Here is a 17,989-nt window from a genome sequence, read left to right on the forward strand (position 1 = left end):
AAACATTTTCAAATTTAAGACTTTTCTCATATAAACATGATTAACAATTTCCTGAACATAGTATATAAACACTGAATATTAACATTATACTGTTACTAGCTACTGGTTATATAGATTGTTACTTGACTCCATATTCAGATTTATAATCTTCGGAAAAAAGTCTGGTAATAAAAAATTAAAATATGCACAACTGCCAAATTTCAATTGGTAAAATGTATTTAATAAACCAGGCTGAAGGCTGAGTTTCTACATGTGTGTGCATTTGTCACCATTTCTGTCTTAGATCCTGAGGGATTTATGAACAATGTCAAGTTCCCTCTGAAGACCTGAGTCTCTTCACTGCCTCTTAAAGCTTAATGCTCCCTGACTGAGTGGCACAGCGAGAGCCACACACACTCTCTCTATGTGCCACAGATAATGCTAAGAACAACCTCTCAATTCCAGCTCTCCTCCTCGCCTAATGTGCCCTGCCTTACTCTGCCACATGCACACAGCCATTTCCATTCAGTGAGACAGGAGTGGAAATTGTGGCCGATTGTAATGGAAAACGCTAACATTGTCCCTAATGGCTTCCCGTCCCGAGAGAGTTTTAAAACATATGTAAATTTATGTAAACCCAATAGAAACACATATTTACAATAGCGGAGGGTAATCACAATATGACGACATGGTGCGCTGGCCTTGTAGATGGAAGCACCATGTGTCATTAGTCTCCTTTATCTGTTTTCTGTTACTGCATCAACAAAACATTCACTCACAATATGAATGAAAATGATCTGTTCTTGACTGTGTTAAAGGGATCCAGAGGCAGAAGTGAAGGAGAATGGGAAAGACATGTTGTTGTGTCCTCACAGCTGCTGTGTGCATCATAAATATCCAAAAATAATGAAAATGACATATCAGGAATTACATCACGAGAAATATGACAAATAGGCAGAGGAAGGAACCTGAACATATCCCACCTGCAGAGTAAGTACCAAGACAAACTCTTAAACTAATACAATATGTATGGAAATGAACAACACAACAGGAAATCAGTAACTTTATTTGTCATTACAAAAAACTGAAAAAACCACTGTTAACACAGAGAAAATGCAAAAATATCTTTCAGATTCATTGTGGAAATGGGATTTCAGCACATTGTTACAGTATATCTGTGTAAGAAGAAATTAAATAAATGAATCACAAATGTTCTATTCCCAGTATATTAGGTGTTAGATTAAACGATGCCATTGGTGGCAAAACAGAACAAGAGCAGACATGATTCACAATTCAGTCACTGATTTTGTTGGACTAGATCACGGTCTGTTCAGAGTTAATGTGAAAAAATGATCATAAACTACTTGAATAATTTTTTTGTGTTGTGAGAGTCCACTAAACTAGTCTTAAATGAAGCTATAGCCTGTAGATCTTTGCAGTGTGTTTTATATTGATAGTTTACAGTATAGAAATTATCTATAGATCAATATTTAGTATGTTTTGTAAGAAATGTGCTTTTTCTAGTTATTACACACTTCCTAAAAGCGAGCCTGAATTAGACATGATTTGATCCTGGAGTGTCTCATTTTTTTGTGTGTTTGAAGGTGGGCTTGTGCTAAACTCAGGAGCCCACCTGTGCCTCCTGCTCTACTTTCTGCTCTCTTTGACCAGTTCTTCCACCTCCTTCATGAAGCGCAGACACAGTTCATCGTGCCACGGCAGCGCGACACACTGCACTGCCACGGGAAGACCCACACTTCCAGTCACAGCCTGCACACAAACACAGTATCCAGTCAGTCAACACACACACCACAGTCTGCTGCCTCCACCTACTGGCCCACTGAGGAACTGCAGTTTGTCCACTTGAACAGCCTGATACTGAATATAAGGCAAAATGAACCAATAATTGGATATTAGTTTAACTTATGTGTAATAGATAATAGATAATATGTATAACAGGAATAGAAGGAGGATATCAAATTAAACAAATATCAGAGATCAGAGAGTGAATGAAAAACTAAATTCCAATATGACTGATGATGTAAATAAAGATCAATGACAACAAGAAGTACCACAATATAATAAAGGCTTTTGTGGGGCAAAGTTTTTTAGACACAGTGGGAAAATATTTGACAATTACTATTGAACATATTGTAGTTCAAGTGGTCTGAGAGGATTCATAGATATTCATCATTAGAACCAATATGGAGTATACTGCACAGCTCTGTAGCTTTAAAGTAAGCAGTAATCTTCTGAAATCAGTTTAGAGAACAAATAATTTTCTCAGCATGGAAAAACACTCAATCCAACAGCAATAATTAAGACTGAAATGTAAATAAAAAGTGAAGAAGTAAGGAAATAATTCAAAAATTAAGTTGTAAACTTAATATACAGTAAGTAGAAGAGCACCTGAACCAGTTTTCGAACCTCTGTGGGACCCATCTAAGTTCTGACCTGTTTAAACCTCCTGCCCATTCACTGAAAATGTCATCTTTTTTAAATCTAAGTACATAATTACTTTTCTCATCCAGTTTTTATGCATAGAGGCCTTTGCAAAAAATCTCTTCAAATACAGTGTCTGCCCTGTGACAGAAGATTTGAACTGTTTGAATGTTTTTATAGATGAAGGTCAATAAAATAAGACATTAAAAGCTTCAACTACTAATCACTGTTCAGGTTCAGTTGGTTCTGACTCTACTGTAACATGGCACGTCCTAAAACCACAATACTTTTGCTTTCAGTATTAGTGTGAAACTACTTCAGTATATCTAGTCTTCTGATTTGGACTGAGAGGAGAGAGCTGCTGAAGGATGGGGTGAATTATCGTATTCTGGCATTTTCTGCTCTGCATTTTTGGCTGATGCACCTTTAACAAAACCACATTAGATAAGTTTCAAAGGAAAAAAAAACACTAAACAATGTCAACTTCATACTATCAACAGTTCCATCTATCCATTATCTTCTGCTTCATCCAGGGCCGGGTCGCGGGGGCAACAGTCTAAGCAGGGATGCCCAGACTTCCCTCTCCCCAGACACCTCCTCCAGCTCTTCCAGGGGGACCCTGAGGTGTTCCCAGGTCAGCCGAGAGACATAAGGCCCTTTCCCACCGCAGGAACGTTTGCAGTAACTTTCTGTATTACCCTGAACTTTCAAAGTTCTGGTGCGTTTCCACTGAAAATTACCCTGGTAACTGACCCTCCCCCGGCCCCGAATTTACCCTGAAGAAGTTCCTGGTACAGAGGTAGTACTTTCCAGATTACCAGGAACTTTAAGGGGTGGGGCTGCGTGCTGCAGAAGGCTGAGTGGTGGACTAGACTGGCAGCATTTCTGCATTCTGTTCACCGCCAATATTTAACTCATTTAATTTCCACAAGCTTAGTATTTTGATAATTCGGAAAATGGACCAAAAGAGAAGCTACAACAAGTGGACGGACGACGAGGAAATTCAGACGGACTTTGAATCGCTGACATGAATCGAGCGAGTAAAAGCTGTCGGAGCCAAATATAAGACACACGCCTAAAGAAATACGAGAAAAGCCGAAGAAATGTATGCAGGATTAAAAGAAACTAAAGGACCACAACAGTCGCAGTGGATCTGACTGTCGAACAAACCAATGGTATGTATATGACAGAAATATGCACTGTTTAGTTGGTTCCATGTTGTAACAGTAGTCAGCGGCATCAGCTGTTTAGTCAGAAGTGAAGTCCAGTTAACCCAGTACTAACTGGTCAACAGTCTGACACTAAACCTAAATCACAGAACTGGATGTATTTGTGTTGTCGCCATGAGCGGAACACTGATTTATTCTGTATGTTTGTGATTTTCACCTGAAACGGACCGGACGGACTCTCCTCTTTTTCTGAACCTGTGGCTCGTTTGTGTCCTGGTCCAACATCTACTACTGTTTACAACAGCCCAGGTAAGAGATTTAACATGTCACATCACACTGGTAGGAGTCTGTCATCATGTGTTCTGTGATTCATTTATGCATTTTTATTACTTTTCCTGTAGGAAAGCGAAAAAGGGACCAGGACCATGGAGTTCCAGACTGGCTGTCCTGGACCAGCTGGACCAGACCCTGGTCCAAAAGCCTGAACCTTTCAGACATGTTTATTTCCCTTTTAATCTCAAGGCACCTTTGTTTTGTTTCAATTTTTAATGAAAAAAAAATCTAACCTAATACTGTCTGTTCATTTACAAGGCATCAAAATATGAGTATAAGTACTTTTATCAGTAATATGCAGTCGAATTAAATGCAGGCATTTGAGTAAATGTGTGTGACTTTAGGGTTGAACCTGGACTATATCTATAAAACAAAATGAAACAGAACCATCCATCACACTTAAAGTTAGATGTGATTTAGTTTAAGGAATGAGAAGTTGAAAATACATGTTCTACCATTTTTAAATACAAATTAAGGATCTGTAATTATGGTTAACTTAATTTAAAATGTATTCCAAATGGATTAAGTGATTCAACAACCAGTAAAATGTTAAACCCAAACTGTCCACTTAAGTACTGTGTCATTTTATTGAACTAGAGGTTAGTTTGTAAATGTACATGAACCGGACTACAGTTTCTGTTACTGCTCCCTCATACATCATCAACCTGATGTGAATAAATTACCCTGAACTTTCGGGTGCGGTGGAAAGGCAGTTACCAGGACCTTTTTTTACCCCAAAAAGTTCCTGGTAATAAAGTTCCAAGGCCTTTTGGTGGGAAAGGGCCTATAGTCTCTCCAACGTGTCCTAGGTCTTCCCTGAGGTCTCCTCCTGGTGGGACATGCCCGGAACACCTCCCCAACAATTCGACCTTCATTCATTACTTTCACTCAGATTTATTTGATTTTGACAATTAACAGGCTCAATATCTCCCACTATATAATATTGCTCAGTTGTTTTTTTTTTTTTTTAGGTATTCTGTTTTCTGGTTTATTTTATAGTCACAACAGGCAATCCAAAGGACTTGGACTGGACTAAACAGTGCATGGGATCACTCAAGTGTTTTTCTTACCTTTTTGAAATGCCTATCCCACATGTCCTGATAGTTGCCCTTATAGTGCCTGAGTTCCTCCTCATCCTGTTCGGTCACCGTGGAAACAGGAAGACAACCAGCAGGAAAGTTAAGCAGGTTATAAATCATGGTGTAGCTGACCGCACCTGGAAATAAACAAAGAGTCAAAAGGCTTTTGGAATCGTCTTGAATGTTACGACAGATATGGTCAAGGACAAGATGGTTTTATGTATCATAGTGATAGTTATTTACATGATAAGATCTGATGGATATTTGTTTTATTACTTAAACAGTGCAGTCCTAGTGTGTCAAAGAGTTGATACTTTATTCTCTTATTGTTGAAAAGTTCAATGACAATTAAGTATTTCCTGCACAAACTGAGAAATGGTGACCTGATTTATTACATCAGTGGTTTTGGATTGGTTAAATCATTGACTACTTTACAGCAGTCAATGTTTTACAGATATGACACCGGGCTCTAACAAAAGTTCAAATACAAAACCTCAAAAATATTGCATAACTTTATCAGTCAGTCATTTAATTTCATGAGTACATAAGTTGATCATTTTCTCTTTACAGTTATCCATGAGGAACTTTAGCACACAACAATCACAAACAATCACAGGTCTAATTTAGGGCTGATTGCATCTTTTCTTATTTGGTCCAAACTGACAATAAAACTGCAAAGAATGTAGGAGTCCTGGAAATACTTACAAAGAAACTTAATATACTCACATTTTTATGTCACTACTTCTATTGTTCCCTTTAGATGCTGACATTGCACAGGCAGAATGAGTGCTTTTTGGGCCTATGGAGGTTCTACTTCCAGCATAGTTTACTTCTAAGGAGTCAAAGGATCCAGATCAAAGTTGGCAGGTAGATTACTGAACCTACCTCCTTTTGTCTCCTTTGGGAATATGCATAAGTGCTTCTGCTACTATTTTTCCACAGCACTGGCATGTTCTTAGGTTAACTGTATATTTACTGTAATGGCTGATTTATGGTATTAGACATATTTAAGTTGGCACATCAAGTATTCAGTCATGAATTTATCTGTTACGTTGAGAAATCTCCATTGTCCAAGCTTGTATTGTCAATAAATGTTTCTTGTGTAAAACATCTTGAGTCTTCCTCAGTCTGAAGCTCTTAACTACACCTGCTCAAAAGAAAAGAACATTTTGTCATAACTGCTCAAACAAACTATGGAGTGTTTCGATGAATTATGCACTAGCACTAGCCTGGCTTTCCATCAAAGTTATTATCAACACTTTGGGCACCACAGGACTGTGGACATAGTATGAACAAATTTACTGAAGCCAAGCTGTTACAGATAATCCTATTAACCTGAGCAATACCAAAATAAATCAGTGTAATGTTACCCTGAGATTTTTATTCCAACCTTTGCATTTTAACTCTGAAGTCAACTGCTTTGTTCTTTTGAAAATGTTAATCTGTCAGGTTTGTACTCCTGTCTTTTTTAATTAAATACAGACATAATTAAACTAAAAACACTGATTTTATGGTGAGCGCTGCACTGGGTCAAAGCCATGATAAAGTGCAAGTAATGGTTTTCATCTGGGGTTGGACAGAATGGGATGGACTGAATGACACTACAACTACTGCTCAGGTATCCCAAAGAAACTGGAAACTGGAAAAAATGGCAGAGGAATTCTGATACCCATATGATGAAAACAAACATTGCTGATTACCTTATGGATTCACAAATGCATTTCATCTGTTTATCACCTCTCATTTCACAAACACAGCCTCATGCTGTCAGTAAACTACTACACGTACATGTAAGTCTGCTGCAGTAAAAGAAGTTGAAGGCAGGTCCGAGCATAGGGCAAAGCAGGACATCAATGTCCAGTCTTCTCCACTCTGCTATTGTTTCATGAATGTAGTCCTAAAGAAAACACAAGACTGTTCACCGTGACTTTACATGGAGCTCAAATATTAACAGCTTTCATCATTTAAAAACGAACACTAAAGTGTGTTTCTAGCGTTGTTTTGTTAGTACCTCAACAGCGGCATGCTGCTTCCACAGTTCTGGAATAGACCTAAAAAATGCCCAAATCTTAGCAGGACGCCTCATAATGACCCATAATGAAGAATAATTTGTCAACTTAACAATGATTTTCTTACCGAAATCCACAAATAGCACTAAGCACAGCAGGCACACGAGGACTCTGCAATAAGACAAGCACATATCACACAGTTTTAGTGGAATTCTAGCAAATTAAAAACTGTTTCATCACCTGTGACTGGGTGTCTTCCTTGCCTAGTGTGAAACTACTTTGATATTTAGTGTAACAAGTTTCAGTTCGTCCTGTGTGGAAGAACAATATTTACATTTTCTTCAGACTACAATTACATATATTTAAATGCATGGATGGAAGGAGAGAACTCACCACAGGCGAGAGGAGGAAGGACATTGTTTTCTTAATCCATTTAGGAAGATAGTATGGCTTAACCTGTTCTATAAGAGCAGGATCCACAGGGCTTCCCTTCCTATAACAGTAACATTAAAGTTTATTGAGCAATAGTTTGTATCATCATTACATAGAAATTCCATAATGACCTTACAGCATGTTGTAAATGAATTTTCTGAGACTAGATTTCTGACCACAGACTGTAGAAACACTACACTGGAATGTTTTGTCAGAATGGACAATGATTTTAGACAAACACAGGTATTTTGTCAGTTATTATGGATATTACATATGTAACAGACAGCTTTACCCATTGGTGTTAATATTATTTAAGATGTGGTTCCACCCATATTCATCACAGACACAAGCACCAATAACAGTGAGATTTTGGCTTTGTTTTTCCATAGCTGCATGATAGCATCAGATCACTGATGTCCATATTTATTAATTGACTTTTAATTTGGACAGAGGAGAGAGCTGAAGAAGGATGGTGTGTTTTCAGATTCTGGTGTTTTTCTCATGATTTCCACTTTCTGCTGCTTTAACTATTCAGTGCCATAGAACAATCTGTTCATAAGCATGGAGGGATTTACACGATTCATCCTCTCACTGGGACCTCTACAGTCAGTGGATTAACAAATGAGTTACTGTGCAATGGGTTGTAGATGACTGATGACTGCACTGAATAAATGAAAGACAACTGAGAACTCACAGTTTCTGAAGCATTGTAGCTCCTCCATCTGCAAGGACACCTCTTACTATTAGCTCATGCAGAGCATATTTGATCCTTGGAGGCTTGTAGGGCACCAACTATAGGCACAAATGGAGCAGGGACGATGTGACTTGAATAAACTTGATGAGATTACATTAAAAACATTACAGTTATTTCATGTGGATGTGTTGTGGTCTTACAGTGTGTCCTGCTCGCTCTAACAAAGCTTTGACTTCTCTGATGCCACGAAGCATGCTTGGCGACGGCTGTGTGTAGCCGTCGTTTTCTAGGTAACCAATCCTCAGGGGCTTGCGGCTCTGGTACATCTGAGGACAATACAGCTTCATTATGGAACATCTGAAAACTGGAGGCTGGGGCCTTTGGATTGTTTTTTTTTTTTTTTTTATTAAAAAGTGGTGTTGAAATTTGGGTAAAACCATGTCTTGTCATGAATGCGACCCTGTATATTAATGTACCTCAACATTCCCTCTGGCGCACCCCTAGAGCATTCTGCTAAAGAAAACATCTATGGCACACAGTACAGGCAATACACCTCTAGGGACATTTTATTACCTTGACAAATGTTTGCCATCACATGCATAATCTCAACTGTTTGAGTGAGTGCAGTAATGAGCGTTTACTAAAGCTTTAAGTTCAACACTGTAGACACTAAGCATGGTTACAGTAATGAAATCATTTTATAAACACAAAATCATATAATATTACAAACCTCCCTTGAAAAAATAAAGCAACTTAACCTCCTGATACTCAAGAGGTTAAGTTGCTTTATAAGTTGCAGGCAGTGGTGGAGGAAGTACTGAAACTTTGTACTTAAGTAAAATTACAAACATCCCGCAAAATATATACCTAAGTAAAAGCAGAAGTACTACATGAACAATCTTACTTAAGAACAAGTACTAAACACTTACTTTTAAATTTACTTTAAAGTATTTTTTTAAGTAAAAGTACTAACACAATGGGTTGTCTCAGTATCTGGGCTCTGACATTTTGATATAGAATGTAGATATACTGACTTATGCCTCTGTCATTGTCACTGCTGTACTAATTAAAACCAACAACACAGTACATGTGTACTTTAAAGGTTGATGTGCTTATTGTGTGTGCTCTCTGCAATACTGTGCATACTGTAACTTAGAATTCTGTGGACAACAAGTTATCAACTAGCTATTACCCACTAATTTACCATTAAGCTAAACCAATTAAGTGATGATGTATCAATAAATTATTTATTTCATGCAAAACTATTCAAAACATGTTCTGTTAAGAGCCATTAAAGCGCAGCACTTTTCAGACGCACAAAACAAAAATCAACTACAGATAGATGCACACTGCACTACACACTAATTATAAAAAAACAAACCACTAAATAGGCACAAATCTCTGAAAAGTTTGCTAATTGCTGTCTCTTACATTGCAGTTACTTCCTCAAATTTCCTGGTCACACAGCAACCAGATTACGCAGGGCACAGTATAGAAACGTGTGATTTGTTGTCTGCCATGCAGGCACTTCCTGCTTCCAAAATTCCCTTAGAAGCCTGTTTTTACCATCTCTTCCTGTTCCGGACGTGCACTAAACGTAATGACACCATTGCTGAAAAAATTTGTTTTTATTGTATCTCATGAGTTTAGTTTTACTTGTCTTTTCAACACGATTGACTTCACAGTATTAGTTTGACATCTGTACTTTCCACACAAATTGAAAGAGATTCAGCCAAACATGCGCTCTGCCATCATTGGAGCTTACAGAGCCACCTGATGCAATGGAAACACCACAACACAATCAGTAGGATAATGATTTTTACATGCAAGATTTTGAGGAAATTGTGTTCAAAAGATGTAATGAGTGACAGGGTCTGTCCGTGCTATCTGCATTACATTTTGGTGTCCCTGTTACATGGTAACATGTGACAAAATACATGTTACCGCGTAACAGGGACACCAAAATGTAATGCAGATAGCACGGACAGACCCAACAGCATAAATTGTAGAAATATAGTGGAGTAGAAAGTACAGATAACTGACACAAAATGTAATGGAGTAAAATCAAAGCATGTATTATTATTTTTACTTAAATACTGTTCCGTAAAAATTTACTTAAGTTCGATGATGAAGTGCAAATACTTTGTTACATTCCGCCACTGGTTGCAGGACAGTACAAGTTTCTGCTTTTTTGCATGAAAAAATTGTCCAGAGTGAAAACAGAGTGACGCAGAAATTGATTTTAATGAATGTCCTTTGCAGTGGACAGCATATTTTGTTTTTAAATAAAACTAAAACTCTTGTCCACAAGACAAAAAACTTATTGTTGGGTCTTAGGAGGTTAAGGTTAATAAATGTAATATGAGGCTGATTCAACGAGGTTAAAATACGATTGTATGCAGCGGTATAAAAACTGCTATAAGACAAACCTGCACATTGAAAGGCACTGGTGGAATTGTTGGATCCAGAGAAAACATGTGGTCACACAGCACGGCCTGCATGAACAGAGCCAGACTGTCCACATCCTTAGCCATTGGTCCAGGACATGACAGCACTGTATGTTAATAATAAACAAAAGACAATCAAATGTTTCAGGTGACAAAAGCATTTATGCATTTCTGCAGTTACAGGATGTGACGCAAATTCATTTCTCCTTACCTGACTTCTGCCCTGGCAAAATGGTTTTAAGGCCCTTTGAGCTGATCAAGACAAAGAGACATAAATCTACACTAAGTATGGATGAACATAAAGATGTACTGCCAACTGAATATAAAACAATCTCCATAAAACTAGGACACATACCTTAGTCGCCCTGCTGTTGGCTTGAGGCCACATACCCCACAGAATGAAGCAGGAAAACGGATACTGCCACCTATGTCACTGCCTAACCCAAGCACAGAGCCGCCCCCACCAAGGAGAGCCCCCTCCCCACCAGATGAGCCCCCTGAAGTCTTTTGGAGGTTGTGGGGATTCACAGTCTGCCCATATATGGGGTTGCTGCAATCGTAACTGGAGGTGAAGTAATAAACATGAAACAAAGTTAAGCCATTAACACAGTCCTTTATAAATGTCAAAACCATCATATTAGGACTTGCCAAGGATTAAAGAATTATTTACTTCAGCAGAGCCTGTGGTAAGTTGGTTTTCACAAAGGGAATAGCTCCTTGGGATTTCAGAACTTTAACCAGCACACTGTCTTCCTGGATGGGCTGGTCTAGATTGATGACTACACCACATGAAGTGTAATGATTCTTATGTTGGAAGATGAAAATAGGAAACATAGTGTTACACATGTGAACAGCAATGAATGTAAAATCTGTCTGTACCGATGGATTTGAAGGTAACCTGCAAGCTGCTATGTCATAAAATAGAGAAAAACAAAAGACAATGTGAATATGTGTTTCCATAGTTGTATCGTGGTGTCTGAGGGTGGTGCAGTAAACTACATTAAGTCTGGCTGTACTGAACAAAGGGAAATAAGGGGAACTTTTCATTTCCCAAATACAATAGTGATTCAGCTTGTCCTGTTCTTTAACTGTTAACATTAACTATATTGTGAAAAAGGCAAAAAAAAAACAACATAAAAACTGTTTTGCAAAATAGAGGTAATTCTTGGAATTATGCATTTTCCATGAACAAGCTTCAAAATGCACATTAATGCATACAAAGACAACTAAAGATGATAAATCATAAATTACCTGGCAATCGAAGTTTTCTTTGATGCTGACTGGAACTCCATACAACAGGCCTTCCTTGCTGGAATGAATAGTTTTCAGCTGCTCAAAACTCTCCAGTATAATCCCTGTGCAGCAGTTCAGCTTTTTGTGCACATCAATGGCCTTGTGGGAAAAAACGAAGGTTGGTACAGGCAGGTTTTTGGAATTCACTTATCAACCAGTGCATCACATTTGTCTCTGTGTGTATTGACTTCTGACCTTTTTGCACATTTATATACAAACAACAAAAACAATTTTAAAATACTTGTACTGAGGTTGTACTGAATGCTGCACCTTTTCCATATAGGTGTAAAACACATCTTCAGGGCTCAGGGAGCCGTCCTTCAGTTGTTTAGTCAGTTCAGACAAGGACAGCATCAAGATGTTTGCAGAGGAGGTCGCAGGATGCTACGAAGACAGTCACACAAAATTATTATGGAAAACCACAATAAACAAACACTTTCAAAAACAGCTCAGTATAGGACAGACTACTCACTACAACCTCCTGGACAGATGTTGCTTGTACATCATCTATTATTACTTTGTGTTTATACCATAGACAGTGTTGTTGTTGCTGCTGATACAGTTGAAACATTTTCCTGATACATAAACTGTAATAACCACTAAGACCTGGAAGTGCAGGTGCTGTCAAACACTCAGATCTTTGTGCTGAATCAAACTTACTGTAATTGTAAAAATAGGACCAATGGCCCTGTAGCTTACTGGCAAAATTAAAAGCTTTGGGAAATCTATCCACATGCCATTTATTATCACCCTGTTATGTGTATTTATTATATTACAGAAATAGCCCATGTTCCGGTCATATTCCAATCAGATCTGTAAAAAATTAAAATTCCAACTTGATATCATTGATACTTACTGATTCAATCAACTTCCTATCTCTTATAATGGGAAAATTTTTCAAAGTCACACCAAATCCAGAATCATATCTAGATCGAAATAATTTCAATACCTTGTGTTGACATCATCATAAAGAAGCTGTATACCAAGTTTGAAGTCAATCAGAACTGTTGTTTCGGAGAAAAAGACAATTGACTTTTTTTTCCCCATAAGAGCCCATGTTAAATTTTCCGTAAGTTCCCAGATCCAGAAGATACAGAGCCCGGGAAGGGACATGAAGAAAAAAAAAATTATTGCGTTATAATGCAATAGTTCAAAAGTATTGCTTTATAATGCAATAGTTTTTGCGTTATAACGCAAAACTATTCGTTATAACGCAATAATTTTTGCGTTATAACGCAAAAGTATTGCGTTTAAATGCAAAAGTATTGTGTTATAACGCAATAATTTTTGTATTGGGATCTGCATTCTGGATCTGACTGTGTCAGGTCTGACACACCACCCTGCCCTGTGCATGTGTAGTTCAGATGACCATAACTCTTTCATTATTTGTCCGATCGGAAAAATCCCAACAGTTTCTGAAACCTGAGACACTGTGCTTTATGGACATTCTCGGGTCAATGCTAGAATTTCACGGGCACCTGTCCTAGAAGCCGCAAAATAAGCCATTCGGTGACTGGGGACACACACAGCAGAGCGGATTCACGGAGCGGAGAACCGGAGCGCATAATGGAGTGGATAACGGATTCGATCAAGTGTCGGACAATGTAAGCAAGACGGTCATCCCAAGTTCCAAGACCACCCTGGAGGTTTATGGATGGATTTGTGACTGAAGGAGCAACTGATGGAGCAACATCTGAAGAAGAAAGGTAAAGTTCACCCAGTTCCATTTCCTAGTGGACTGTCTACATGACTGAAGCACTCTCTGCTTTTTTCTATGTAGTTTTTACTTGTTTTACTTTATTGTATTTGTAAATTGACGCTTATACTGCATGGTGGTTTTATAGAATAAAGTACGAACCATGTAGAATATGTGTTAGTTTGTAGTATGTTGTTCTTTCTGTGCGTAAAAGTGCGCATGACGCTCTACAAAATAAGAGCACATACGCTGATGTTCGGTGACTTTTTTCCTCAATAGTGCAATCTTACCTTCTCTTGTCTGTGTAATACATTGTTCTGTGTGTGTTATTTTTCCATGTGTCCACCGGAAGTCACATTCAAGGATGAAGAGGGAGAAGCCACAGTGATGCACAAGGCTCTGATGATGCGAGCAGATACTGAAGACTGTCCACACACAGATGAAGGACGGAGGCAGACCTGATGATGATCAGTCCAAATAACACAGACATTCAACACATCCACAGAATGACTGACTTTTGGTGTCAACAGACTATTTTCCATGTGCAGACTCTGCCATAGGAGCACTGGGTGGATCAGACCTGTGAACTGACACAACTGTTTCTGCAGAACCATGGACATGAAGGCACTCTGCAGCCACAGAACAGACAAATGCCCTGTTTGTGGGGGTAAAACACCTGTAGAGTTTGGATTTTTACCCTGTTTTTGCACAATAAAAGGCAAATACTCACACAGTTTGTTGTAAATACTTTTTATACTTTCAAAGTTCATATTTAACATTCAAATCTTGTATCCATGTGTAATTTTAGTGTTTTTCTCTAATACTAAAAAAAAAAACAAATTCCGTTTTTGTGTTTTTCATCATTTTAAACTGTTATTACAGCATTAAAACAAGCAGTGAATTATAAATGACTGCTATATTGAACGTTCGAAGTGTTCTGCAAAAATTGACAAAAGGACTCAAAGCATATTTTCTGACCTTTTTATGCTCAAAATAAGAAAACAAGTGCAGGTGGACCATTTTAGGCTTAGGAGTATAAAGGATGTGAATCCAATGCGCACATCCTCCTGTCTCATGCGCAGACCATTCACACTCTGCGCACATCCACCTGTATCCATGAAGCTGCACACAGCCCTGAAGCTGGGCAAATATGAATTTCATTCAGAAACCGTTGGAATTTTTCTGATCGGACAAATAATGAAAGAATTACGGTCATACTACACAGGACAGGGGGGGCGTGTCAGACCTGGCACGGTCAGACCTGAACTGGACCACAACGTATTATGTACGGACCTCAAGCAAGAGAGAGCAGATATGATTGCGTCATAACGCAATAGTTTTTGCGTTATAACGCAATACTTTTTATTTTTTGCATGTCCCTTCCCGGACTCCGTAAGAAGAAGATCCTGATCAGCATGTGGCCATTATGTTTTGGTCATCACCCCATCAGGGCTGAACTGTAGAAATTTCAACTTGATATCATTTATTTTTACTGAGTTATTGCATCGATCCTCTATCTCTTACAATGGGGAAATTTTTCAAAGTCGCACCAAATCCAGAATCAGATCCGGATCCAAACAGTTTCGCTAACTTTGTTGACATCATCACTAAGAAGCCGTATACCAAGTTTGAAGTCAATCGGAATTGTAGTTTCGGAGAAAAAGACGAGTGAAATGTTTGTAATGGACGACAGACGACGGATGCTGCATGATGCCAACAGCTGATGGCCTGTTGGCCGTAAGTTAAAAAGTTATGTAAAGGTTAAAGTCACAATTTAGAGTGAACCCTGACCCCATGACAAGAAGAAGCACAAGCAGTTAGAAACGTGTTGAAATAAAACTTGGTATAAAACATAATAAAAGTTTTGCAGTAAATCTTACATTGTCTGAATAAAATGGTTAGAGATAATTTAAGAGCAAAGGGAGGTCACACTAAATACTATCACTGTGGTTTATGGAAGCTGTTTTTCCCTGAAACCTTTGTTTTTAACACAATACATACTTCCCAAATCTAGATTAATTCAGGGACTGAGAAATGCATGTGTGTGATTATTACAACTTTATTAAACCAACAATCCTAATGTTGGTCTCGGACTTTTGCACAATACTGTATTTTGCCTGAGGAATATAATCAGGTTCATTTCATAACAGCTGGATGTCTTTTATTAAAGTCAAACGACTCAAAATGACATGAGTGCAAAATATAATTTCCTCCCTACTCAGACAGCAAATTTATTCATTATTTATTTATTCTAAATAACTGAATTACGTTGCCTGTTTCCAGGTACACTCCCCAATAATAATGAGTGGGGTGTTTCTACTTTCAAACCGGTTATGGAGCTTGGGTGTGTTACGGCTCAGTTCCATTCAGCTCTCACCGACTGCTTGTACCGGAGCACCTCCTGTTCTGCCCGCCGCAGACTCTCAGTCCTCAGGTTTGTGGCTTTCTGAATCCTTTTCTTCGCCTCTTGGTGCCTGCTGACCTTCTGGACCAGGACCACCACAGCTCCAACACCACAGGCAGCCGCGGTCAGCAGTGCTGCTGTCCGCTTATCTAGCTCCATGACCCGTGTTAGTCCTCTCCAAACAAGCACAAGAGATTAAAGACCACTACTCACAGTACATGAACTTATGATGCATGTGGACTCATCTGTTACAACTTTAAATAAAACCAGTGGGGGCGGTTATATGAGTGAAAACATATTCATGTTGTATTGTCCCCCTCGTGACGGCTCATGCTGAGGAACCCGGATGACGTGCTCTAGGACGCCTGAACGGCATTACGTCACAGCTTTAATTACGCTTCATAACCACGCCCTCTTTTTGTAGTGCAACGCTTGTTCAACACTTGACTCTTACTTTTTAAATGCTTGCAGTGAGTTATAACTGCAGTTTTTTTTTTTTGTTTTTGTTTTTTACTAAGTTTGACAAACATTTAATATGGTAATGTCATGACTTTGTTGAGACAAGTATCTACAAACACACAGACATGAGGAAAGTGTATAGAACATAACCTACAAATTTATTTTTTGTGCCTCAACAAGCTAAAAAAAAAACATACTCCTGCTCTCATATGTAAATATATGATTGTGGAATGACTCAACTCTGCAGCTGACATGAGTGCATGTCAGAAACAGTACACTATTGCGCTAAAAGTTTTTTTTCCAACACATCAAGTTTGTGAAACAAAAAACCCCCAAAATAAACAAACAAACAAAAAAACTCATTAAGTCACTGCACCTCTAAAAAATCAACAAGATTTTACTGCTATTTTTAAAAATATATGTTAACGTACAGTTCCAGACTAATAGCAATGCAAATAATCTAAGGCACTTCTAAGCAAACGTGAGTTTTTATTGCACTGATTGATTGTTGTAATACAGTGTTTTTCAGTCTTGGGTTCGAGACCCCACGTGGGGTCATCTGGAATTCAAATGAGGTCGCCTGAAATTTCTAGTAATTGATTAAAAAAAAAAAAAAAACCCAAAAAAACCTTACCAATAAAAAATATATGGTGAGTTGAGAGAGACACTCACAATACATAAAAGAAATGACAAACTGTGAAGCTGAAACTGAAGCACTGTGGGACTGTTTATCTTTCAAATGTTCACTGTGGTCGGTTTAAGATGCTGCAGCTCTTAATTCACAGTTTGAGTTCTTGTTTGTTCAGTACTAATTTGCAGCCTTGTAAATCCAAGCTGGACTGACTGTACATATCCTGACCAAGGAAAATAAAATTCTCACCTTGTGCAGTAATCTGCACCTGGCTTTTCTGCCTCTGTCCATAATAATATACATTATATAGACTAAATGTCGTCTAAAATTAACGTTTATTTGCAACATAGTATAGCAAACTATTACATGATCAAAAACAGATTTATTTTAACAAAAAAATGTCTCCGTTTTGAATGTCTGGGGTTGCCAGAAATGTGTGATGTTAAAATGGGGTCAGGAGCCAAAAAAGGCTGGGAACCACTGTTGTAACAGAAATAGAATTAACATACAAAAACCACTAATAATTGCTGTGTGAGTGAGTGGAACCACAGGGTATTGAACCTACCGCACACAATTACAAAGCATATACTGTAGTCTTCATCCTAACCACCATCATAATCAGTGTCTACTTTACATGTTTCATCCTCCTATAATAAAGACGCAGACTCTGTTTCTTCATAGGGATCAACCCATCCTATATAACAGAAGAAAAACTAAATTCAGAATATAGTGCATGCAATCACTTATAATTTGTACAGTCCACACAGCAACTTGTGTACAGTTCTGAACATTGTTATAATCATCCACATTGAAAACATCATTGATCAAGTTAGGACAAACTAAATGAAAAAAAGGAATCAAGGAGCATTTCATCACTATATGTGGCTCAGGTAATGCAGGGATCAGGACTTCATTACAGGTG

General features: G+C 38.2%; 1 protein-coding gene across 1 annotated transcript; it reads right to left on the minus strand.

Moving 5' to 3' along the window:
• Positions 1-1,026: 1,026 nt before the first annotated feature.
• On the minus strand, positions 1,027-16,321 carry faah (fatty acid amide hydrolase). Its single transcript, XM_030133019.1, has 16 exons — positions 15,951-16,321; positions 12,148-12,261; positions 11,836-11,976; positions 11,255-11,388; positions 10,940-11,146; positions 10,796-10,836; positions 10,567-10,691; positions 8,338-8,463; positions 8,138-8,235; positions 7,405-7,504; positions 7,139-7,182; positions 7,014-7,053; positions 6,791-6,899; positions 4,994-5,139; positions 1,619-1,749; positions 1,027-1,588 (listed from the first exon to the last, which is right to left on the minus strand). Exons 1-15 carry the CDS (start codon positions 16,134-16,136, stop codon positions 1,627-1,629), a joined length of 1,734 nt encoding a protein of 577 aa, XP_029988879.1. The 5' UTR covers positions 16,137-16,321; the 3' UTR covers positions 1,027-1,588; positions 1,619-1,626.
• Between the last annotated feature and the right edge of the window lie 1,668 nt (positions 16,322-17,989).

This window comes from Sphaeramia orbicularis, chromosome 4 (genome assembly GCF_902148855.1).
Source record: "Sphaeramia orbicularis chromosome 4, fSphaOr1.1, whole genome shotgun sequence".
In the NCBI taxonomy this organism is placed as follows: Eukaryota; Metazoa; Chordata; class Actinopteri; order Kurtiformes; family Apogonidae; genus Sphaeramia; species Sphaeramia orbicularis.